Here is a 25,189-nt window from a genome sequence, read left to right as displayed (position 1 = left end):
CCTGTGCCTCCATGGACAGCTGTGAGTCCAAAATGACTCCCAGGCTGCGCACCTGGTCCTTCAGGGGCACAGTTACCCCATTCAGGACCAGGGAATCCTCCACACCTGCCCGCCTCCTGTCCCCCAAGAACAGTACTTCTGTCTTGTCAGGATTCAACCTCAATCTGCTAGCCGCCATCCATCCTCCAACCGCCTCCATACACTCACACAGGACCTTCTTCAGTCCAGAAATCTCCGGAGGCAGCCCCCCCAGATATTTCAATGCCCAAATATCGTCCTCCGAACTGAGACCCCACGAAAATATAATTTGTTCCGCTCTTCTGGATCTCGCTGCTCTGCTCATCTTCCTGGATCAGAGGGGCTCCAGGCCAAGGAGGCCCCCGTGGGGAGCCAGCCACTCCACTCTAAACCACCCACCCTGCCCCATAGCGGGTAGGGCGCCTTTGCCCAAGGGGCACTGACCTTGGCACAACGGGCAGGAGCAGGGTCCGGGCACAGGGTAGGCACAGGGGGCTGGCGGGCAGAGCTTTTTCAGGCAGTGAACCGAGCCGGCCTGTAGCAAATGGAGCAGAGCGTTAGAATCACAGAATCGTAGATTTCGAAGGGACCCCTTGTGTCATCTAGTCCAACCCCCCGCAATGCACGGGTTCCCTTCTATGCAGTGCCAGTTTTACGTAAAAGCTAAACAAGCTATAGCTTAGGGCCCCACTCTCTTGGGGGCCCCCCAAAAAATTAAAGGAAAAACAACAACTGGAGGTACATTTCCAAAATATAAGATAAAAAGCAAATAAAACAAAGCCTACATACAGCAACAGTGTTTTGTGCTGTGTAGGCTCCTCTGATGTAAGTCATGGGCCCCGCCTGCTCCCTAAGATATCACTGATTTGCTCCTTTCTATATATAGGGTGCCTACATTCTGCATGGACTGGTTGCAAATGTTATGTGCAAATGGCTTGAGATACCTATGAGGTCCATCAATTACCATATAGCATATATTCAACACAAAAAACAGAGACAATGCGTTTGCTCATTTCTATATATAGGGTGCCTACATTCTGCTATTTATACAGTGGTACCTCGGGTTACATACGCTTCAGGTTACAGACTCCGCTAACCCAGAAATAGTATCTCGGGTTAAGAACTTTGCTTCAGGATGAGAACAGAAATCGTGCTCCGGAGGCGGGAGGCCCCATTAGCTGAAGTGGTGCTTCAGGTTAAGAACAATTTCAGGTTAAGAACAGACCCCGGAATGAATTAAGTTCTTAACCCGAGGTACCACTGTAATTATTAGCAGTTTACATCATATATTTACACCTTTTATTTCATGTTGTAGCAAGTTTCTATATAGTAGGTCAGGCATAGGCAAACTTTGGCCCTCCAGATGTTTTGGACTACAATTCCCATCATCCCTGACTACTAGTCCGGTTAGCTAGGGATGATGGGAATTGTAGTCCAAAACATCTGGAGGGCCAAAGTTTGCCTATGGCTGGATTAGATTATGAGTCTTTGTATATTGTGTTTCTAAAGGAACTTTTGTTATTGCCAAATGCCAATGTGTTTGCATTATTAAGCTTGTTATGAATAAAAAGTCATTTTAAGTTAGAGTTTAATAATTATTTCACTATCAATATACTTGTTCTTAATTGTATTTCACAATTAATATACTTCTTAATTGTACTTCCGTTCAACAATTACTTTGATAAAATACATATTTTGTTATGTGCAAATGGCTTGAGATAACTATTAGGTCCATCAATTACCATCTAGCATATATTCAACACACAAAAAAGTGACAATTTGTTGTGGACAAAGGACAGCTGGACATAGAAAGGGCCCCATTACCTTCAGGAGCTGAGGCCCTCATCAAACCCAAATCCATCCCTGCTTCTACGATCCCGTCTTGTGGAAAAGCCCAAAGCGATATTGTGGAAAGGGGAGTTGCTGTTCCACAATTCTTTTTGCAACCGAGGCAGGGCTGGCCGATCCAGAGACAGAATGTGTCCCTGTCCCCAGCCCCAGATTTTGAGCTGCTTACATCCCTCAGCCCCTGACCAACTCACCTTGCAGGTACACTGGGAGCAGAGAGGGTCCCCGGGGTCAGCAAAGCTCTGCCCATTGCTAACGGTGACGCCATTATAGGAGCAGCCTGTTAGGAGACAGGAGAAGAAGGCGAACGGTGATGAACTCCCTGCTTTTGCAAGTTCCATCTGGAGTAAGTTTACCAGATTTTTTTCCAATGAATCCGGAGAGACATTAATCAATCAATCAATCAATCAATCAATCAATTAAATACTACACGTTTGGGACGTTGATGCTGCAGCGATGGTGGTGGCAGAGGAGCGGCCGCTGCCTTGACCTCAACCGCCACGTTTCCCCTTCGTCCGAGGCTTCTATCGCCTTTCTCCGTGAGCCTGGGCAGCCCCTGAGTTGTGGGTTCTTTGGTGGTGGGGAAGCGGTGCGCAGTGGGTCAGGCATAGAAGGCGGAGAAGGAAGGCTGAGAGCAGCGGCGGCGGCGAGGCTCGGGCAGTGCAATGCCTCCCTTCCCATTGGAGCAGCCCCAACCCCATTCCTAAAAAAGGTAAAAGTAAAGGGACCCCTGACCATTAGGTCCAGTCGTGGACGACTCTGGGGTTGCGGCGCTCATCTCGCTTTACTGGCCGAGGGAGCCAGCGTACAGCTTCTGGGTCATGTGGCCAGCATGACTAAGCCGCTTCTGGCGAACCAGAGCAGCGCACGGAAACGCCCTTTACCTTCCTGCCGGAGCAGTACCTATTGATCTACTTGCACTTTGACGTCCTTTCGAACTGCTAGGTTGGCAAGAGCAGGGACCGAGCAAGGGGAGCTCACCCCATCGCAGGGATTCGAACCGCCGACCTTCTGATTGGCAAGTCCTAGGCTCTGTGGTTTAATCCACAGCACCACCCGTGTCCCAATCCCATTCCTACCTGCGTGCAAGCAGAAGGGGGCAGGGATCCCTTAGCTGGGAAGCGAGGCTTCCCGTTGCCTAACTGAGAGATCCCCATCCCGCTCCTGCTTGCATGCAAGTAGGAGTTGGGAGGCTGTTCCGATAGGCAGCATGAAGCCTCCCTTCACAGTTTAGTTGCCGGGGTCAGGGAAGGTGGAGGCAGCCCGGAAGCTGCATCTGAGAGTCACTGCACCGCCATCATATGAGGACTTCCAAGCAGCTCCTGATGCCAGCCAGAGCCAACTGCTCTGGGCTGCTGAGACTGCCACTGCTGCGTTTCCCGGGGACATTAGATGAAATCTGGGGACAGAATTTGTCCAGGGACTTATTCCCAAATCTAGGGACTGTCCCCGGGAAATGGGGACGCCTGGTAACCCTAGTCTGGAGGTCAGATTTCTGCAGGAAACAGTGCCCCTGAGCATGTTCAAAAAGCCTCTCCAGCTTTTCAAAGACAGATCTGAACGCTTCTCTTCCTTCTTCGCTCCTGTTTCTGCCCGTAGCCCCCTCTCCCCTCTCTTGCCCCGGCACTCTGACCTCACCGTGGCAGACAGGGCAGCACTGGCCGGGCCCCTGGACTGGGTGGGTGCACCCCGCTTTGTAGCAGGGCTTTTTGGTGCAGGTGACAAATCCGTTCACGCAGGTGCAGAGGCCGCAGGCGTCCTGGGGGTCCTGGAACTCCTGGCCGTTCAGGTAGCCTTCGGAGAGGTACGTGCAACCTGGGGTGGCAGAAATGAAGGCGGGAGAGAATTTCAGGCTCACACGCAGGCAGGCGAGAGGGAATAATTAGTAATATCCATGCAACATGCAGTCAGAAGCAGGGGTTACATAACTTTATGACCACTGTTGTTGTTTAGTCGTGTCCGACTCTTCATGACCCCCTGGACCAGAGCATGCCAGGCACTCCTGTCTTCCACTGCCTCCCGCAGTTTGGTCAAACTCATGCTGGTCTCTTCGAGAACACTGTCCCACCATCTCGTCCTCTGTCGTCCCCTTCTCCTTGTGCCCTCCATCTTTCCCAACATCAGGGTCTTTTCCAGGGAGTCTTCTCTTCTCATGAGATGGCCAAAGTCTTGGAGCCTCAGCTTCAGGATCTGTCCATCCAGTGAGCACTCAGGGCTGATTTCCTTCACAATGGAGAGGTTTGATCTTCTTGCAGTCCATGGGACTCTTAAGAGTCTCCTCCAGCACCAGAATTCAAAAGCATCCATTTTTTGGCGATCAGCCTTCTTTACGGTCCAGCACTCACTTCCATACATCACTACTGGGAAAACTATAGCTTTAACTATAGTTTTCCCAGTAGTGATGTATGGAAGTGAGAGATGATCACTGCTCCATAGCAATTGTTGTTATACAACAACAAAGCTACCAGCATGAGTTTGACCAAATTGCGGGAGGCAGTGGAAGACAGGAGGGCCTGGCGTGCTCTGGTCCAGGGGGTCACGAAGAGTCGGACATGACTAAACAACAAATATATACAGTGGTACCTCGGGTTAAGTACTTAATTCCTTCTGGAGGTCTGTTCTTAACCTGAAACTGTTCTTAACCTGAAGCACCACTTTAGCTAATGGGGCCTCCCGCTGCCACCCAGCCGCCGGAGCACAATTTCTGTTCTCATCCTGAAGCAAAGTTCTCAACCCGAGGTACTATTTCTGGGTTAGCAGAGTCTGTAACCTGAAGCGCATGTAACCTGAGGTACCACTGTGTGTGTGTGTGTATTTCCTCTTTGGCATGCATCCAGAGCGCTTACCTTCGCAGACTTTGCAGCAAGGTCCCGAGACGGGGAAGGGACACTCCAATGGCGGGCAGGATTTGGCCTTGCAGGTGACGCTCCCCTCCCAGCAGGAGCAGACTCTGCAGGGGTCTTTGGGGTCGGGGAACTGTTCTCCATTGGGGAGCTCTTTCGCCTGGTAAAGGCAACCTGGGGGCGGCCGGGGAAGAGAGAGCACAGAGGAGGGCTAGTCAACGAAGAAAGGGGAGGGGTGATTGGGAGCCAGGACTCCTGGGTTCTGGAAGGGAAGCTGGTGGGGAGGGAGAAGGTAGCTGATAGGTCAAGGCATGGGTAGGCAAACTAAGGCCCGGGGGCTGGATGCGGCCCAATAGCCTTCTCAATTCAGCCTGCGGACAGTCCGGGAATCAGCGTGTTTTTACATGAGTAGAATATGTCCTTTTATTAAAAATGCATCTCTGGGTTATTTGTGGGGCATAGGAATTCGTTCATTATTTTTTTTCAAATTATAGTCCAGCCCCCCACAAGGTCTGAGGGACAGTGGACCGGCCCCCTGCTGAAAAAGTTTGCTGAACCCTGGATTAAGGCAAAGGGGCGTATGGAAGTATGGGGAAAGTCGAGATTTCCGTAGTGTTCGTGACAGCACGGGCACTGGCCAATAGGCCCCCGTGGCGGCTGAACATGCAATTATTGTAAAAGGCAGGACATGAGCCTCAGTCTTAACTCCCGTAAAATGGGTATGTTTTTGGTCCTCCTCACTTGGGTCAACACTCAGAGCCTGGCACACGCGGAATACACTTCACTGAGGTTGGTAGGCTGCAGGGAGTGGCGACAACTGGCTACGCATCTGCTGCCAAGCCGCAATCAAGATTCTTCTATCGATTTACAAAGCCTTGAGCAACTTGGGTCCAGAATAGCTTGGGGACCAACTGGACCCTGAGCTCGATGGCTCAGATCATCCACAGAGTGCTATCGGTCATTCCTGAGTTAGTGAGGTTTCTTTGACAACAACGGGAAACAAAACCTTCAGCACCGTCTGCCGAGTCCTGTGGAACTCCCTGCCACTAGAAAAAGATTTGTTGTCAAACAAACCTCACTAACTCAGGAACGACCAATAGTGCTCTGCAGATGATCTGAGCCATTGAGTTCAGGGTCCAGTTGGTCCCCAAGCTATTCTGGACCCAAGTTGCTCAGGGTTTTGTAAATCGATATGAGAACCTTTATCCCGGCTTGGCGGCAGATGCGTGGCCAGTTGTCGATACTCCCTGAAGCCTGACAACCTCAATGAAGTGTATTCCGTGTGTGCCAGACTTGTAGCGTTGACCCAAGTTAGGAAGGATGTTAATAAACAATGTATCCTCTCCTGCCTCCTTGAACATTCCCACATGCCTAAGCTCAGTAGCGACCGCTTACCGTCGCACGAGCGGCAGCAGTCCAGTTGCAGTGGGTGGGAGCACTGGGTGGGCGCGCAGGGCTGGCGTTGGCAGGTGATGGTCCCGTTGTTGCAGATGCAGTCGCGGCACTTGTCCGACGGGTCGTAGAAGCGCCCCATGTGCTGGTAAGGGACACCCAGGTAGAAGCAGCCGGCTGGCGGAGCTGTAAGAAGGAAGGAGCGTTGAGAGTTGGAAAGCGGTGGCCTTTTGGAGTGGCAAATATCGTTTATTAGGCATAGCAAACCACACATTATCAAACAGACACCGTATACAAATTGTGCAAAATACGAGCTCAACGTAACAAGGTTTGTCCCAGTCAGATCTTTAACTCCAGAGAAAATCAATCTGCATAAATAATACGATACAACATTACCCCATCACCAATCAGTTAAGAACCACTAAATCTCTTTATAATTGCCCAGTCTTTCTACACAGACAGCACTCAAAAATTCAGCCACTATTAAAGTAATTTGATCATTCCTGTCCGAGGGCAGGTCCTGAACTGTTGGGGGCATAGAATTGAGCCTATTGTGTTGTAGGGCCTCTAATAATTGTCTTCTGGCATAAATGCCAAAATCATTTGGTTATCGTATTTTTCGCTCCATAAGACGCACCCGACCATAAGACGCACCTAGTTTTGAGAGGAAGAAAACAAGAAAAAAAATATTCTGAACGAAACAGTGGATGTATGATTTTTGTGGTTCATGCTGTGGCCACAGACATGATATGTGAGATTCGACAGTGAGTTTGGGGTAGCCCAATGCAAAAATCCTGAGAATCCATGTGGATCCGTGCTTTGTAACCACATTTTTGCGCCATTGTGGCCCCACAAAACAGTGGATGCATGGTTTTTTGGTGCAGGCTGTAGCCATGGACATGCTATGTGATCTGATGGTGAATTTGGGGTGACCCAATGCAAAAATCCTGAGGATCCATGGGCTTTTTCCTCCCCCTCCCAGGCAGCCTCCTTTATCTCTAGCGTCCCTTATCTCCCTCCCCATCACTTGCCGATCAGCTGCTCAGCGGTTTTGTTTCAACACCCCCTTCCCTCTTTCTAAAAAAAAGCCACGACCTGCTTTTCGCCCCTGGGCAATTCGGCTCCAGGGCCCACACATTCGCTCCGTAAGACGCACAGACATTTCCCCTTACTTTTTAGGAGGAAAAAGGTGCGTCTTATGGAGCGAAAAATACGGTACTTATGGCATGAGCTGCTGAGAGAGTTTCTGTTGGCGCGAGGGGCACACGCGCTTAGGAAATAAGTGAGCAAGCAACAATCCCTTCGGGGATCGGGCCCCATGCCAGGGAAACGGGCAGACCCTGGAAGGTGAAGCTGGTGCAGTTCCTTACCTGGACACCGGGGGCAGCATTCTCCGGGCATCAGGAATGGTTCTGGGCACAGAAGGGGCGGGCAGCGGCGTGAGAGGCACTGGACGTTCCCATTCTGCAGACAGGACGGGGGGGAGAAAAGCTGGCTGAGCGTTGCGCTGGTACAGTTCTGTGATTCTACAGTGCTAGGATTCCCGCTTTGCAGGGGGTTGGACTAGATGGCCCCTGGGTGCCCCTTCTGTGATTGCAAAGGGGAAAGACCCCACCCTCCTTTCCCCGCCACCCTGGCACTCACGATGCAGTGGCACTGCCGGCACTTGTCCGTGGGGTGGGGGAACTCCGCCCCGTTCGGGTACTCCTTCCCGGCGTAGTTGCAGCCTGAACAGGAAGGGAAGGGTTAATAGTGGGACCCATTAGTTGGAGAAAGGGGTCTGTGTGGTTCTGGGGAGCAGAGCTGACTGGGGGCAAGACTAGGAAACAAGTGGGGATCAGGGGCGGCCTCTAGGCGGGGTTGGGATAGATGACCCTCAGGCTCCCTTCCAAATCAGTGCCGGTTTTGCATATAAGCTCAACAAGCTATAGCTTAGGGAACCATTCTCTTGGGGGCCCCCCAAAAATGTAAAATAAAAAACACCTGGATATACATTTCCAAAATAAAAAACAAATAAAATAAAAGCTACATACAGCAACCGTGTTTTGTGTTGTGTAGGCTCCTATGATGTAAGAAATGGGCCCCACCTGCTAGTCTGCTCCCTCAAATATCCCTAGTTTGCTCCTTTCTATATACAGGGAGCCTACATTCTGCTATTTATAATTATTAGCAGTTTGCAGGATATATTTACACCTATTATTTCATGTTGAGATACCTACTGGGTCCATCCATTGTTGTTGTTGCCTCCCGCAGTTTGGTCAGACTCATGTTTGTAGCTTCGAGAACACTGTCCAACCGCAGACGGTCTGGGAATCAGCGTGTTTTTACATGAGTAGAATATGTCCTTTTATTTAAAATGCATCTCTGGGTTATTTGTGGGGCATAGGAATTCGTTCATTTCCTCCTCAAAATATAGTCCGGCCCCCACAAGGTCTAAGGGACAGTGGACCGGCCCCCTGCTGCAAACGTTTGCTGACCCCTGGGCTAGATGATCCCTTGGTGGTGGTGGGGTGTCCCCTTCCAAATGTACAATTCTGTGATTCCCGGGATGGGTGTGTGTGTGTGGCATTCTAGCCCAGTGCAGGAGATGCTCACCATTGCAGTTGTTCTGGCAGCAGGATCCGGGCAAGGGGTGAGCGCAGAGGGCCCCCGGGCACTGACGCTCCTTGCAGCGCAGTTCTCCAGCGGTGCACAGGCATGCCTGGCAGGGGTTCAGCGGGTTCGGCAGCTCTTCTCCGTCCAGCACCACTCGGTTGTCCTGAGTGCAATCTGTGTGGGAATGTTCAGGGAGGCAGGAGAGGATATACTGTTTATCAATATCCTTCCAAACTTGCACTAACAAGTTCTATAACTTAGCAGAGATTTACATTCCCCTTTTAAGTAGATAGCTGGTTGCAGGCTCGTGTAAGCCTCTCACTATTAGGCTCCTGGTAAGTTCCCTGATATCTCTCTTAAAAGAATAAACACACCACAATCTTGTGTACAGTATATAAAAGTACAGTGGATGCTCGGGTTGTGAACGTGATCCGTGCGGGAGGCACGTTTGCAACCTGCAGCGTTCGCAACCTACGACCTGTGCGTCTGAGCATGCACAGGTTGCAATTCAGCACTTCTGCTGTATTCTTAGTTTTAGATTTTGATTTATGTGGAAATAGTTTCCCATCTGGTTGTGTATTTTTTGATGTGGTTTATTTATTGTTTATGACTTTTGTAATTATGTAAATCTTGTTACGCTGTAAGCCGCCTTGAGAATTGTTTTTTAACTGTGGAAAGGCGGCATACAAAAAACATATGATGATGATGCTCAAGGCGCGATTTAGTGCTCCTGTGCATGCGCAAGTGCCGAAACCCAGAAGTAACCGTTCTGGTACTTCCGGGTTCGGCGTGGTGCACAACCCTAAATCGTGCAACCCGAAGCGTCTGTAACCCGAGGTATGACTGTAATGTTTATCAATATCCTTCCTAACTTGCGCTAGCAAGTTCCTTTACTTAGCAAAGTTTCACATTCCCCTTTTAAACACACAGCGGGTAGCTGGTTGCAGGCTCGTGTAAGCCTCTCACTACCAGGTTCCTGGTAAGTTCCCTTCTATCTCCCTTAAAAGAATAAACATGCCACAATCTTGTGTAAAGTATATAAAAGTAGTTACAGGTCCCACACCTATCAGCCAATCACCCATTCCCACCACCCTTCTGAGTAATATCCCTCCCCACCCTCTCCCTATACATAAGGGTCTGGTGACTTCTGTTTCAGTGTATCTGAAGAAGAGTGAATACACACGAAAGCTTATACCAAGAACAAACTTAGTTGATCTCTAAGGTGCTACTGGAAGGAATTTTTTATTTTATTTTATATCAATCAATCAATCAATCAATCAATCAATCAATCTTTATTACGGTCCAGAGACCCAACAATTATTTTATATAAAAGTAGTTTACTCTCATTCAGTTCACAGTTGGATCCCTGAAGGCAGACTTAGTTACAAAGTATATACATGTGGATCTACCCCAGAGGTTGGCAAACTAAGGCCCACAGGCCGGATCAGGCCCAATTACCCTCTGGATAATTCTGGGAGCTGTAGTTTGGGTGCCGAGAGTTATTAAGGAGACAACCCTCCCTCTGTTCTTTTTGGAAAGCTACAGTCCTTAGAGTTCTCGGTGAAGAACCTAAACATTAGGAAGAACTTCCTGACAGTAAGAGCTGTTCGACAGTGGTATTTGCTGCCAAGGAGTGTGGTGGAGTCTCCTTCTTTGGAGGTCTTTAAGCAGAGGCTTGACATCCATATGTCAGGAGTGCTCTGATGGTGTTTCCTGCTTGGCAGGGGGTTGGACTCGATGGCCCTTGTGGTCTCTTCCAACTCTAGGATTCTATGATTCTAAGAGGGATGGGTGGTTATCCATCCTGGGAACCGTAGCACTGTGCTGGGAACAGGGGGTCTCTCAGCATCCTGAACAAACTACAACTCCCACGTTTCCAGGTGCTGAAATGGGAATTACCCGTTCGGTGACTCACCGGGGCACTTTGGGCAGCATATTCCAGGCCTCCTCTCTGGATGCGGACAAGTCAGCGGTGGGCAGGGAGTGGGGGAGCAGCGGACGGTGCCATCCTGTGGCGGAGAAGGTGGCATTGTTATTTATTATTGCTATTAAATTTGTATACTGCCCTTCTCCTCCCAAAGAACATAGCACAAGTGGTTCTGCCCCAAAACTGTGGCTTCTGCGTATGTTCGTTCCGTGCCTAAACTGCACAGATTCAGGACCCCTCCAGATATCTTTCGGATTCTGGTTTCCTGACGATTTGTGCTCACGATGGGTTGCAGAAGAGTTCACAAAGCTGATCAAAGATGGTCAGACTTTGCAAGACCTGAGCTGCTCAACTGACTGGTAAGGACTGGCGAGGCCCACTTAATCACGATGGTACCTCTGGTTGCAAATGGGATCCGTTCCGGAGGCCCATTCGCAACATGAAAAGAGCGCAACCCGCAGCGGCACATCTGTGCACGCGCGGGTTGCAATTTGTCGCTTCTGTGCATGCGTGTGACGTCATTTTGTGCTTCTGCGCATGCACGAGTGGCAAAACCCAGTAGTAACCCTTTCTGGTACTTCCGGGTTGCTGCAGGACGTAACATGAAGCGGACGTAACATGAGGTATGACTGTATCTGGCTTGTGAGATAATGTCCAGGAAAACGGCCTCTGGGCATGCTGGGGCGACGTTCAGCTGCATCTACACACAGGCAAAAACCCACAATAAATACTGTATTTTTCGCTCCATAAGACACATTTTTTTCCTCCTAAAAAGTAAGGGGAAGTGTCTGTGCGTCTTATGGAGCGAATGTGCGGTCGATCGCTGGCTCTTGCCCAGGCCTCCATTGTTGAATGTTCTGCAGACGGAGGCCGTTTGTTTCCCCAGCGACATGGGACTGGCTGATTAGATTATCTGTCTGGAAACTGTAGAAACGGCTCCCTTTCCTTTCCTAAAGAAGCTGCAGAACTGTGAGTTGAACCCCACAAAAACAGGATTTTTCCCCTTTGCAAAAGAAGCTGCACAACTGTGAGCTAATCCCCCCAAAACCAGGACTTTCCCCCTTTCCTCCTCTAAAAATTAGGTGCGTCTCATGGCCAGGTGCATATTACGGAGTGAAAAATATGGCAAGTCATAATTTAAATCATTATAACAAAAGGGGGGGGGAAGTAATGTAAAATGTAAAATCGCATAGAAAAGTTTTGGGCTTTACAGTACCATCTAGTATTACATGTTTATAACGCATTCAAAATACAGTGTTTTTTTGACTAATGTAGCTGAGTCCCCTGCTGGCTCTCACCAGACACCGGCAGTTCTGGCAGGGATGGTCTGGGTCGATGAACTCTTGCCCGTTGCTGTAGAGCCGCTGGTTGTAGGAGCATTGCTGACACCCTGGGCAGCAGGACCCTGCAGAGGAGGCAGAGGGTGAAAGTCACAATTCAACACCTACTGGGTGCCGGTCTGGCTAAGAACCTTGTTTGGTACCCATCTGTCTCAAGAGACAATGGAGTTCTCCTCCGGGGGCAGTGCGCTCCCCGTGCACTCCTCTTTCTCTGCCAGTGCGCTTGCGCATGCACAGAATCGCTAAATTGCGCTACGCACATATGCAGAAGTGCAAACCGCAGACGCTGCACTTTGTCCAGCATCCTTTTCGGCCAGTGACCGGAGCTCCGGAAGAGATCCCATTCATGAAACAAGGTACCACTGTACAAGGAATGTTGTACTTTACTGTCTTTCATGGATCACATCCCACAGTCTTGTTTAATGTCTGATGTTTTATCATGTTTTTAGTATTCTGCTGGGAGCCGCCCAGAGTGGCTGGGGAAACCCAGCCAGATGGGCAGAGTGTAAATAAGGTTGAATCCTGACAAGACAGAAGTACTGTTTTTGGCGGACAGGGGGCGGGCGGGTGTGGGGGATTCCCTGGTCCTGAATGGGGCAACTGTGCCCCTGAAGGACCAGGTGTGCAGCCTGGGAGTCATTCTGGACTCGCAGCTGTCTATGGAGGCGCAGGTTAATTCTGTGTCCAGGGCGGCTGTCTACCAGCTCCATCTGGTATGCAGGATGAGACCCTCCCTGCCCACAGACCGTCTCGCCAGAGTGGTGCATGCTCTGGTTATCTCCCGCTTGGACTACTGCAATGCGCTCTACGTAGGGCTACCTTTGAAAGTGACCAGGAAACTGCAATTAATCCAGAACGCGGCAGCTAGACTGGTGACTGGGAGTGGCTGCCGGGACCACATAACACCGGTCCTGAGAGATCTGCATTGGCTCCCAGTACAATTCCGAGCACCATTCAAAGTGTTGGGGCTGACCTTGAAAGCCCTAAACGGCCTCAGTCCTGTATACCTGAAGGAGCATCTCCACCCCCACCGTTCTATCCGGACACTGAGGTCCAGCGCTGAGGGCCTTCTGGCGGTTCCCTCCCTGCAAGAAGTGAGGTTACAGGGAACCAGGCAGAGAGCCTTCTCGGTAGTGGCACCCGCCCTGTGGAACACCCTCCCTTCAGATGTGAAGGAAATAAGCAGCTATCCTATCTTTAAAAGACATCTTAAGGCAGCCCTGTTCAAAAAAGTTTTTAATATTTAATGCTGTACTGTTTTTAACACTTGATTGGAAGCCGCCCAGAGTGGCGGGGTATAAATAAATAAATAAATAAAATTAGTATTAATAAAAAATATTATTATTATTGTTATTGTTATTATATCTGTTAATGCTGTGAGCCCTCTGTCTTACACTCAGGTTGTATATATGCGCAGAGAAAACCATACATACTGAAGGCACTACATTCTCCGCTGGCCTTCATTCCAAGGAAATCAAACTTTGGGTAAGCTCCCGGGACCCCTGGAGTCCCTCACTGCCTCCGGCTCCTAAAATGTTGTTTTGAATTAACAGCCCAGATGTGCAGCAACGTCCGTTCCAGATGTTCAAATGCAAATTTGGGATGGGAGGCAGAGGTAAGGTGGTTTGGGTGCCCTTCAGACGTTACAGACAACTCTCCCTAGTCCCAGCCAATGTACCCAAGCTCGAAAAGTACCGTTTTGCCCCAAATATAAACCGCACCGGCAAATAAGCCGCACCTTTAAAATTCAAATAAAAAAAATATTAAAAAGACAATATAGTGGTACCTCAGGTTAAGTACTTAATTCGTTCCGGAGGTCCGTACTTAACCTGAAACTATTCTTAAACTGAAGCACCAGTTTAGCTAATGGGGCCTCCCGCTGCTGCCACGCCGCTGGAGCACGATTTCTGTCCTCATCCTGGGGCAAAGTTCTTAACCTGAAGCACTATTTCTGGGTTAGCGGAGTCTGTAACCTGAAGCGTATGTAACCTGAAGTGCATGTAACTCGAGGTACCACTGCACCCAAATATAAGCCACTCCCTTAAAATTGGAGATAAAAGTAAAAAAGCCAATTTGATTCATGGAATACCGTACACGCTAAAATTGCAAATCGCTATTCAATTGCTACAATTCCGCAGGCACTCACACTCTTAACAATACCGCACTGGAAAATACGGGACAAGCGATGAATGAGTTCAGAATTAATTGCACAACAGTCTCAAGCTCGCAAATCGGCAATAGAACATTTTTGTGTGTTCTGATTTACCGTATGTCTGTTTCAACAGCAATATCGTAAAAGCCCGTTTTTGTCATGTAGAGAATATAAGCCGCCCATTAACTTTTCATGGTCGGAATTGGGGGGGGGCTTATATTTGGGCCAATACGGTATCATGAAAAGGACATGGAGGGCACGAGGTTGGTAATGGGTGATATGGCACGTGAACGGTACCAAGGAATTTGGTGCATCTGTCTGTGTCAGCTGCCCCCTCCCTCTAGTGGAGCCTTGGAGGCGGGCCGTCCAGGTGTGCTCTCACCTTGCAGCTGGGCTGGATGTTGGCAAGGAAGTGGGGGGCAGGGGGTGGGGCTGCACACCGGCTCCCCCTGGAGGCAGATGCAGCTGGTGCAAGGCTCGCCCTCCGGTTCCCACTCGGTGCCGTCTTCAAACTCCACACTGTCAAGGACACACACTGGTGGGAGAGAGAGATAGAGAGAGTTGTCGTGGCGGGGAGGACTGGTGGCGGGGTCAGTCTGGATGATGCCTGGGGGTCCCTTCCAAACCTGCAATCCAGAAGAAATCTCTACCTTGTGTTGACCTCCCTCTAGACACAAGGCTGCATAGGGTACACAACGTGGGACAGTAAAAATCTTGAAGAGGAAAAAACTGCCTGCACTTGTTCTACCAACTGGGTAAACCCTTGCAGCCAGACTGGAATACCAATAGAGCAATTGAGCTATAATTTTGGCATTGAAGACCTTAAGGGCAGAAGGGATATGCGAATTACCTCTTGTTATGAAAAAATGCATTATGGCCTGTATAGACATCTTACTGGCATGGATGTGAGGGCGATCTGGCTGCGACATCTGTCACCCCATTGATCGCCAGGGTTGATTCGGCTGATCTGGCTGGCTAGGCGGGTGTCCCCTTCCTCCCTCACCGCTCCATGTGCGTCCCTCCCGAAGCTGGGCACTCGGTGGAAGAGGACGACCATCCCAGATAGAAGGAGTGTACCGTTCTTCGGTCAAGGATATACGATAGCTGCGCTCCCCTGCTAAAACCTCCAAACAAGACATCTTACTGGCATTCACTGTCATCGCACGGTGCAAGGACCATAGGAGCCTATGATGGAATGTAATTCCCAGATACAGTGGTACCTCTAGATACGAACGGGATCTGTTCTGGAGCCCTGTTCGCATCTAGAAGCAAACGTAACCAGCAACGGCACATCTGCACACATGCGTGTAGCTTTTTGCCGCTTCTGCGCATATGAGTGATGTCATTTTGAGCGTCTGCACATGCGTAAGTGGCGAAACCCGGAAGTAACGCGCTCCGTTACTTCCAGGTTGCCGCAGAGCACAACTAGAATGTGCTCAACCCGAAGCACATTCAACCTGAGGTATGACTGTAGTTGAATTCGAATACCTGCTGGATGGGTTTCCCACCAAATACCCAGCTATAGCTCTTGCGTGAATTCCCAAAAACCATTATTTTGCCTTTGTCAAAGTTCATGCACAATTTCATTCTGGACAGATAGTCAATACAGGAATTTAACAATCGCTTTAAACCAATTCTTGTCCGTGAAAGCAACCCTAATATCATCTGCGTATAGGAGGATGAAGGATGCTTAATGCATTGAGTTTTGGGCTGAGGGCATCCACCTGTTTTAGTGAGGAAGCGAGGTCATTAAGAAAAAGGTTAAAAAGAGATGGAGTGAGTACACAGCCCTGATTTCCTCCTCGGTTTATGATGACGGGATCTGTCATTACATTCCCTGGTGTTGTTCTTATACAGCAGCTGTTCTTTGTACAGCGGTACCTCTGGATGCGAACGGGATCTGTTCCTATTTATCTACGTGCTTTCGAACTGCTAGGTTGGGACTTCCGGGTTAGCGCCTCCGGCAATGGCGATTTCCTCTGACCGGGAGGAATCCGCTTTGTGGAAATCAGGGTCTGGACTGCCACGGCGAGGCGGAGACCCATTAAAAACCACAGGCGGGAGAAGCCTGTGGACGTGGGATTCGGCTGGCACCTTTTGTGCCTCCCCTACTCACGGGGAAACCTGGTTTCGGGGATCCGGAGCGACGTGGGGTGAGCAGCGCAGTGCTTCGAATCGACTGCTTTTTTCACGAAGTGAAGCCGCATTGCTGTTGCCGGACAGCGCTGACTTTTTCCTGTGGACAATTGGACTTTAAACAACTACCCGTGAGTAGAACGGAAAATTGGATTACTAAACATCTTTAATTTGGCACCGAAGCGGGAAGGTTCCAAACAGGAAGTCCGCTTTCCGCTTTTGTAAATAGATTGAAGCAAAGACATTGCAAGCTGAAGTCTGGAAAGTCTTTTGTAAAGGATTAAATCTCCATCGGCTAAAATTACTAAACCTCCCTTGGAAGCAGGAGAAGCGGGGGAAAGTTTAGATTGTTTAAGCCTGCAGGAGAGAGAGTGAAGAAAGATAAATTACCACCGTTTTGAACCTGGGAACGGGCTGCCAGGGAGAATCGTTTTGGGAAAGTTCATTGACTGTGAATAAAACGTATGTTGACAGATAGTTAAACAAGAGAAATATATTGATTCCAATGTTTCGTTTTGCACTTGAAAGGAGCAAAATATCAGAAAATTGAAATTAACTTTGTTGCTGGACCTGCTTTTAAAAAGACAGATACAATTAGAAACTGTTTCCCCTAGAGGGAGCTGTTGAAACTGTTGCAGGAGTGGAGCTGGGGAATTCTCCAGCTGTAGAGATTAAAGACCGTAAGAATTAGACATTGACCTTGGACAAGAATGTGGACAGAAGAAGCCTTAGTGATTGCTTTTTGCAAAACAAGTGCCTTATTGGAACAGCTTCATGAGAAGATGGATGCGATGACTATTAGCATTGACAATTTCGGACAAAAAAGGATTGATTTGGGACAAAAAGTGAATACTTATAAAGAAACTACTCAGGAACCGACCCAGGAATCTGCTTTGACATGGCAAGCTGTGGAGAAGACAAAGGAGGAGGTTGTTGTTGAACCTCAAGTAATACAAGTGGAGAGAGCCTCGGCCTTGTATGAGCATAAGCTGTTGCTTTTGAAGACCGAATCTGGAGAAAGGCAGATTTGGAGAGATGGAGTCCCGTTTGGATTGGAGAAGGAGAGTTGGAAAGATCCCCTTATGCAGGGATGTTTTGGCCTTTGGGATCTGGTTTTGGGCCAGGGGGAGATTGGAGTGGTGGGGGCCTTTAACTTTGGAGGGACTTTGAAACATGTTTTGAAATATTTTTTGGATTTTGGCCCTGTCTATGGAGAATGGGTTGACCTGTCGAGAAGGGATAAAGACACTGTTAGGTTGGAGTCTCCCCGAGATCTACTCCTCAGTGACAAAGGAAGGAAATTAAGAACAAGATCAGCAAAAGACAAAGTAAAGTGTAGGTATAAATATGAAGAAGATCTGCAGAAGGGACATGGAAAAGAGTTAAGAGCCTCGGACAGGAGATCACCAGGTTGATGGACTAGATGGAATGGATAGAAAGGACTGACAGAACCCGAGACCAGGGTGAAGAGACGGTGGATGAAGATTGGAAGAAAGTTTAAAAATTTATTTAGAGAAATATTGTAAAATTTATGAGTGTTAGAAAAATGTTGGAATGAAACTATATGGCTTTAGTAGAAATGCTATAAGGAGTTATGTACAAATAAGTTTTAAGTTTTAGGGTTTTTTATGGTAAGATAAGGTTAAAATAAATTAAGACAATTAAATGACAGAAAATAGTGAAAGATGGAAAGGATTTGCTGAAATAATTAATAACTAGAATACAAAAAAGGGAGGTGTGAGGAGGTCGATGAAACAAGTTAATGAAAGACAAAGATATGGAAATATTGGATCTATTTTTAATTTTTTTGCTTTTGTTTTTGGTCTTGATGTATTGTGTGTTTTGTTCTTTTTTCTTTTCTTTTTTATATGTATTGACTTGTATTGTTTAATCTCTTTTTTCTCTTTTGTTTTTCACTTTTTCCTGTAATTTTAAACTTTCAATAAATATCATTAAAAACAAAACAAAAAAAGAACTGCTAGGTTGGCAGGAGCAGGGACCGAGCAACGGGAGCTCACCCCGTTGTGGGGATTTGAAACGCCGACCTTCTGATCGGCAAGCCCTAGGCTCTGTGGTTTAACCCACAGGGCCACCCGCATCCCTATAAATTACCATAAAGGTCCATAAATTACCATATACAGTAGCATATATTCAACACAAAACAGTGACAATTTGTTGTTGGCTAAGGACAGCTGGACATAGAAAGGGCCCCATGACCTTCAGGAGCAGAGGGCCTCATGGAACCGAAATCCGGCCCTGGGCAAAGCTTTGTCTGCCCTGGGGTTCAAGGCTCACCTTTGCAGAGTGGGCAGCAGTGCCCTGGGTCGTGGACAGGCTGGGAGCAAGTCGCGGGTGGGCACAGCTCCTCCTGGCACCGGACGTGCCCATCCTGTAGACGAGAAAGAAAGAGGTCAGCGGAATCTCGCAGGACTCCGGCTTGGAAAGTATTTGTTCGTGTTTACGGGCGTTTTGAGATTGGTGCAAGTTGTTCTGAGAGTTAAGACTTTTTGCAAATGAATAAGGAAGCAAATAAATTTGCCACGCTGAGCTCCTTGGAGGGGTGTGAATGTTAGAATAAAAATAATAAACGAATTTGCTGTCACCCACCCCAAAGAAGCGGGGGGGGGGGTTGCAATAAGGAAAGTGACAGGAAAATGCACTGGAAAGTGTGGGAGTTGCTCCAACGCGACGTCGTCTAATCTCCCTACAAGCAGGTCAGAATGAATGGTCATGAAATAAGGAACTTTGTCTAATCTCCCCACAAGCAGGTCAGAATGAATGGTCATGAAATAAGGAACTTTGTCTAATCTCCCCACAAGCAGGTCAGAATGAATGGTCATGAAATAAGGAACTTCGTTTAATCTCCCCACAAGCAAGTCAGAATGAATGGTCATGAAATAAGGAACTTTGTCTAATCTCCCCACAAGCAGGTCAGAATGAATGGTCATGAAATAAGGAACTTTGTCTAATCTCCCCACAAGCAGGTCAGAATGAATGGTCATGAAATAAGGAACTTCGTTTAATCTCCCCACAAGCAAGTCAGAATGAATGGTCATGAAATAAGGAACTTTGTCTAATCTCCCCACAAGCAGGTCAGAATGAATGGTCATGAAATAAGGAACTTCGTTTAATCTCCCCACAAGCAAGTCAGAATGAATGGTCATGAAATAAGGAACTTTGTCTAATCTCCCCACAAGCAGGTCAGAATGAATGGTCATGAAATAAGGAACTTTGTCTAATCTCCCCACAAGCAGGTCAGAATGAATGGTCATGAAATAAGGAACTTTGTCTAATCTCCCCACAAGCAGGTCAGAATGAATGGTCATGAAATAAGGAACTTTGTCTAATCTCCCCACAAGCAGGTCAGAATGAATGGCCACAAAATAAGGAATTCATTTAATCTCCCCGCAAGCAAATCAGAATGAATGGTCATGAAACAGGTAACTTCATCTAATCTCTCCACAATCGAATCAGAACGAACGTTCAGGAAACAGGCAACTTCGTCTAATCTCTCCACAAAACGAATGTTCAACCAAACAGGCCACCTGGAAGCAACGAGGGACCTGCTGGAGAGAAAGGGATGGTGAAAACCCTCCCCTCCCCGGTGTGACATGAGTGGCACCCCCCCTCTGAGCCCAGCCCCTCCCTGCCCCACCCCTGCCCTACTCACTGAGCACGTGCACTGAAGGCAAGGGCTGCCCCCTGCAGGCCGAAAGGTTTCTCCGTTCTGGAATGGCCGCCCTTCAAATTCACACACTGTCCAGGCGGATCGGAGAAAGGGGAGAGAGGAGCAGGAGGTCAAGCGAATGGCATTTTAAGCCCCCCCCACCATCCAAAAAAATGCTAAATCAACTGTGGGGTCAGGATCCTGCCCAATCCTGCCCTCTGCCCTTCCTCCAGGACACTCCTGTCCAAGTCCCCCACTGAGGAGATTTCACCCCTCCCATATCAACATATACCATATTTTTCACTCCATAAGACGCACTTGACCATAAGACACAACTAGTTTTTAGAGGAGGAAAGGGGGAAAGCCCTGTTTTTTGAGGATCAGCTCAAAGTTGTTGAGCTTACTTTGTAAAGGGAAAAAATCCTGTTTTTATGGGGTTCAACTCACAGTTCTGCAGCTTTTTTAGGAAAGGAAAAAGAGCCGTTTATACCATTTCCAGACAGATAATCTAATCAGCCAGTCCCATGTCACTGGGGAAACAAACGGCCTCCGTCTGCAGAACATTCAACAATGGAGGCCTGGGCAAGGGGCGGAAAGGGAGCCAGAGATCGACTGCACATTCGCTCCATAAGACGCACAGACGTTTCCCCTTACTTTTTAGAAGGAAAAAAGTGCTTCTCATGGAGCGAAAAATACGGTATATAACATATTCCGCCGCCCCATACAGGGCTGCCATCAATGGCTCCAGGAGTTCCATAACTCCATCCCCTCCAACATTCCTCCGATGAAAATAGGGACGCCCTAAGGAAAAGCGGGACATTCCGGGATAAAATCAGAAACCGGGACGGCTTCTGTAAATCCGGGACTGTCCCTGGAAAATAGGGACACTTTGGGGGTGGGTGGTCCTGAGACTGGCAACCAGTATGGATCTCTGAGCGCAGCTGTTACACGCTGGCGAGGCCGCACTGCTGTCAGCAATTGTGCTGCAGCATCCTGCCCCGACTGCAGCTTCCGGATCGGGTGCAACAAGGGAAGCCGCCCAGTGAGCCCCTCACAGGCCTGATGGTGACGGTGATGTGGGCGGGAGACAACTCACCGTCGCAGGTTGCGCAGCACTGTCCCGGGAGTTTGCCCGGGTGGCTGCAGGACAGCGGAGGGCACTTGGGCGCGGCTCGCTCACACGAAACCTCCCCGGCCTGTCGGAACAAGCAAAAGGGTTAGGAAGGGGGTCTCGGGGCCATTTTATGCCCCTTAGCACACACCCTCCCCCAAGAGTGTCTTTGGTCATTCCCCGAATTGGTGAGGCTCATTGGACAACAATGAGAAACCGAGACCTTTAACCGGGTCTTGTGGAACTCTCTGCCACTAGAGATTCAGCAGCCACCTTCTGCGCCAGCTTTTAAACACCTGTTGAAATCTCTTCTATTCCACCAGAACCCTGTGTGGACAACTAAGAATGCATCCTTCCACAATGGTTATGATCGACTTCCGCCTTTAACTTTTAAAGACGGTTTTATGTTTTTTTAAATTGTTTCTATACATTCTATACAACGAGATGGTTGGACAGTGTTCTCCAAGCTACCAGCATGAGTCTGACCAAACTGCGGGAGGCAGTGGAAGACAGGAGTGCCTGGTGTGCTCTGGTCCATGGGGTCATGAAGAGTTGGACACGACTAAACAACTAAACAACAACACAATACATTTTTGAATGACGCAGTGGGTTGCAAGTATTTTTTTAATGAAGAAATAATATAAATAGCTCCAAGCCGGAGTAGCGTGGGGAGGGAACAAACACCACGCCCGAAATGCAAGACTGGGCAACAAGCTAAATTGTATAGAAATTTATTTATGTATGCTACTACAGCAGCAAGAATGTTACTTGCCCAAAAGTGGAAAGAAGCAGAAGTCCCAGTAAAGGAAGAATGGATACAAAAACTTATGGAATATGCAGAAATGGCGAACTTACCAGAAGAATAAGAAATCAAGATGAACTTTTAAGAAAATAATGGAAATTGTTTATTGAGTATTTACAGATAAATTGGAAACAGATAAAAACATTAGCAGGATTAGTGCAATAATCCGCAGTTTTATTAAGAGTATGTATTTACAGTAGATAATTAGCAAGTTAAAGGAATTTGGATATGCAGAAGATATTAAAAAATAAACTTAAGGAACCGCAGAAAGAGGAGAAAGGAAGCCAAGTTTTGAAAGGTCAAATGGATTGTGAAACTAATGAAATGTATAAATTTGAAAAATATAAAGAAAAAAGAAAGAAAAAGAAAGAAATGCAAGACTCGGCGATGGAAGACTCACCACACAGGTGCAGCGCTTGCAAGGCTCTCCGCTCGGGACCACCTCTCCGCTGCGGTACTCTCTCCCTTCCCACAGACAACCTGTGTGGGAATGTTGAGGGTGGCAGGAGAGGATATATTGTTTATTAATATCCTTCCTAACTTGCGCTAGAAAGTTTCTTTATGTAGCAGAGTTACATCCCCCTTTCTACATGCACAGCAGATAGCTGGTTGCAGGCTCGTGTGAGCCTCTCACTATTATACAATTCAGTCTGTCTCAGATTGAATTGTACGTTCCTGGTAACTTCCCTTGAATCCCTCTTAAAAGAATAAAGATGCCAGAATCTTATTCAAAGTCAATAAAAGAAGTTTACTCACATCAGTTCACAGTTGGATTCCTGAAGGCAGACTTGGTTACAAATACAGTGGTACCTCGGGTTACATACGCTTCAGGTTACAGACGCTGCTAACCCAGAAATATTACCTCGGATTAAGAACTTTACTTCAGGATGAGAACAGAAATTGTGCTCCAGCGGCACGGCAGCCGCAGGAGGCCCCATTAGCTAAAGTGGTGCTTCAGGTTAAGAACAGTTTCAGGTTAAGAATGGACCTCCGGAACGAATTAAGTACTAACCCAAGGTACCACTGTATGTACCCTGGATCTACCCCACATGGGGGAATAATCCCAGTGCTTCTGCTAGCTGAGAGCTAGCAGAGCAGACCTAGCTAAAACCTGGTCAAGTGAAGAAGGAAGTCAAAAAGAGGGAGGTGTGCTGCGTGACTCGTCCTTTTGTTACCTGGACAGGTGAGGCCACACCCACCTTCTGTCACATGCAAAAGGAAGGCTGCTCCAGCCAGGAGGAACAGGAAGTTTCGACTGGCTGGACCAAACATTCCCTGGCATGTCTTCTCTAGCATTTTAAGGAATGCTGTACTTGACTATCTCTCCTGGATCACATCCCACAACCTGGAGGCACCAGGGCAAGAAGAGTCTGTAAAGGGCTCTGAGTTCGAGATGCAGGGGACAGCCTCTTAAATAATCTGCTGGGACTCACCATCACAGACGGGGCAGCAAGTCCCGGGGCGAGGGGGTGCTGGGTGGCGGCAGAGACTGGCACAGTGCCTCCTTTTGCAGACGGCGTGGCCTTCCTGGGGGCGCGGAAGAAAACAGGGGGGAGGGAGATAATGGAATTGGTACCTTTCAAGGGAACTGTCTTGCAGGGCCTGGCTCACAGACTGCTCTCCCTTCCCCAACAAAAGCCCCTTCCTCCCATTTTATTTTATTGATAATAATATTTATTAATTTTCAATTATATTCCAGTAATAGCCTCATTAAGGGATGTGGGTGGCGCTGTGGGTTAAACCACAGAGCCTAGGACTTGCCAATCAGAAGGTTGGCGGTTCGAATCCCCACGATGGAGTGAGCTCCCGTTGCTCGGTCCCTGCTCCTGCCAACCTAGCAGTTTGAAAGCATGTCAAAGTGCAAGTAGATAAATAGGTGCCACTTCAGAGGGAAGGTAAATGGCGTTTCCATGTGCTGCTCTGGTTTGCCAGAAGTGGCTTAGTCATGCTGGTCACATGACCCGGAAGCTGAACGCCGGCTCCCTCGGCCAATAAAGTGAGATGAGCGCCACAACCCCAGAGTCAGTCATGACTGGACCTAGTGGTCAGGGGTCCCCTTTACCTTTACCTTTAATAGCCTCATTATAACAACACCAATTTATAATACAACCAATATTATCAATCCTTCATATAACAAATTATATAATCCTACGTGCTAGGATTGATGATTTTCTTTATTTTGGCCTCTTATTGGTTTCAATTGCATTCCAGTCGCAATAAAAAACCCTTATACAACAGCTGCAATATTTATAACTTCTCTTCGTGTTGACACATTAAATGATTTTATAAAACTACAGGTGAGGATCTCAAACTATACCCTTGTTTTTCCTGTGTGTGACATTTTTTCTCCCTTTCTCCCATTTCAAGCAAACATCATTCCGGCGACACAACGCGGCTTACAACATCTTTCCTTCTCTCTTTTTTCAATAATATTTTTTATCAGTTTTCAATTCCAAAAATCCAATATAAGCCTCATTACATCAATACTAAATTACAATGCCAATTCGAATACCAGTCAATCAAATAGGCAATTAAGCAATTTATGTGCCCCCCAATGTGCAAGATTTCAAGGTTGGATCGTTTCCTTTCATTCCTTCCTGACACTTCCTTAATCCAGTTACATTCCAATCTTGACAATAATCCCTTATACAAGAGCTACCATGTTTTAAACTTCTATTTGTGTCAACACATTTATCAATTTGTGAATCTGCAAGCAAAGCTCTGTCTCCTTTGTTTTCCCTGTGTGAAATATTTGTTTTAACCGTGTTGTTTCTTTGTGTCCTTGCTAAATAGGATGTCTCTCTGGGTTATTTCTTTTTCTTTCTTTTTAAAAATTTCTTATTATCAATTTTATTTGTATTTTCTACACAACAACAACACTATGAAAAATATCGAAAAATAACAATACACAAAACACAAAAAACAACATTCAAAAAACCAAAACCAAAAACAAATCCATAGCTTACAAGTTAATAATATAAACATTAAAAAGAAAAACAAACATTGACTTCCACCAATCCCACAGCACCTCCTTTATCTCTCATTGTGTCTTCCTGTTTTCCTTATCATCTCTATCCTAGCATCTAGATATAAATCCCTCTTTCTTATCCTTTCACTTCAGAAGGTTATTCCAGACTCAGCCAGATTTCTGTCCTCAAACCTTGGCTTTTAAGGTATGATACTGTCAGGGAACTGACATCGGAGCCAGAGGCGGAGGGAAGGCTCTCAAATGATGCTGGAGAAGGGCCCAGCAGGGAGAGAGGCAGCTCCGCAGATGGGGAAGGAAATCAGCGCAACACCAGGAATAAAGGGGGGCAGATGGGGGAATCGGCGAGAGGGCTCCAGGACTCTTCACCGG

At 47.7% G+C, this 25,189-nt stretch overlaps 1 protein-coding gene across 1 annotated transcript in view; it reads right to left on the bottom strand.

Moving 5' to 3' along the window:
• The window catches only part of KCP (kielin cysteine rich BMP regulator), a 114,771-nt gene that overhangs the window by 43,912 nt on the left and 45,670 nt on the right, over nucleotides 1-25,189 (bottom strand). Inside the window, exons 15-30 of the mRNA XM_081209710.1 lie at nucleotides 23,265-23,358; nucleotides 22,232-22,311; nucleotides 21,015-21,114; nucleotides 19,922-20,007; nucleotides 18,547-18,640; nucleotides 14,498-14,650; nucleotides 11,922-12,028; nucleotides 10,612-10,705; nucleotides 8,697-8,870; nucleotides 7,746-7,828; nucleotides 7,472-7,565; nucleotides 6,105-6,287; nucleotides 4,713-4,883; nucleotides 3,505-3,681; nucleotides 2,061-2,146; nucleotides 463-553 (exon numbers count right to left, since the gene is read on the bottom strand). Of these exons, the coding sequence (XP_081065836.1) occupies nucleotides 463-553; nucleotides 2,061-2,146; nucleotides 3,505-3,681; nucleotides 4,713-4,883; nucleotides 6,105-6,287; nucleotides 7,472-7,565; nucleotides 7,746-7,828; nucleotides 8,697-8,870; nucleotides 10,612-10,705; nucleotides 11,922-12,028; nucleotides 14,498-14,650; nucleotides 18,547-18,640; nucleotides 19,922-20,007; nucleotides 21,015-21,114; nucleotides 22,232-22,311; nucleotides 23,265-23,358 (1,867 nt within the window). The remainder of the gene's footprint in view (nucleotides 1-462; nucleotides 554-2,060; nucleotides 2,147-3,504; nucleotides 3,682-4,712; nucleotides 4,884-6,104; nucleotides 6,288-7,471; nucleotides 7,566-7,745; nucleotides 7,829-8,696; nucleotides 8,871-10,611; nucleotides 10,706-11,921; nucleotides 12,029-14,497; nucleotides 14,651-18,546; nucleotides 18,641-19,921; nucleotides 20,008-21,014; nucleotides 21,115-22,231; nucleotides 22,312-23,264; nucleotides 23,359-25,189) is intronic.

This window comes from Podarcis bocagei (assembly GCF_964188305.1).
Source record: "Podarcis bocagei genome assembly, chromosome: 10".
In the NCBI taxonomy this organism is placed as follows: Eukaryota; Metazoa; Chordata; class Lepidosauria; order Squamata; family Lacertidae; genus Podarcis; species Podarcis bocagei.
The sequence above is the reverse complement of the archived record's forward strand: the minus strand, read 5'-3'. Positions and strand labels throughout refer to the sequence as shown.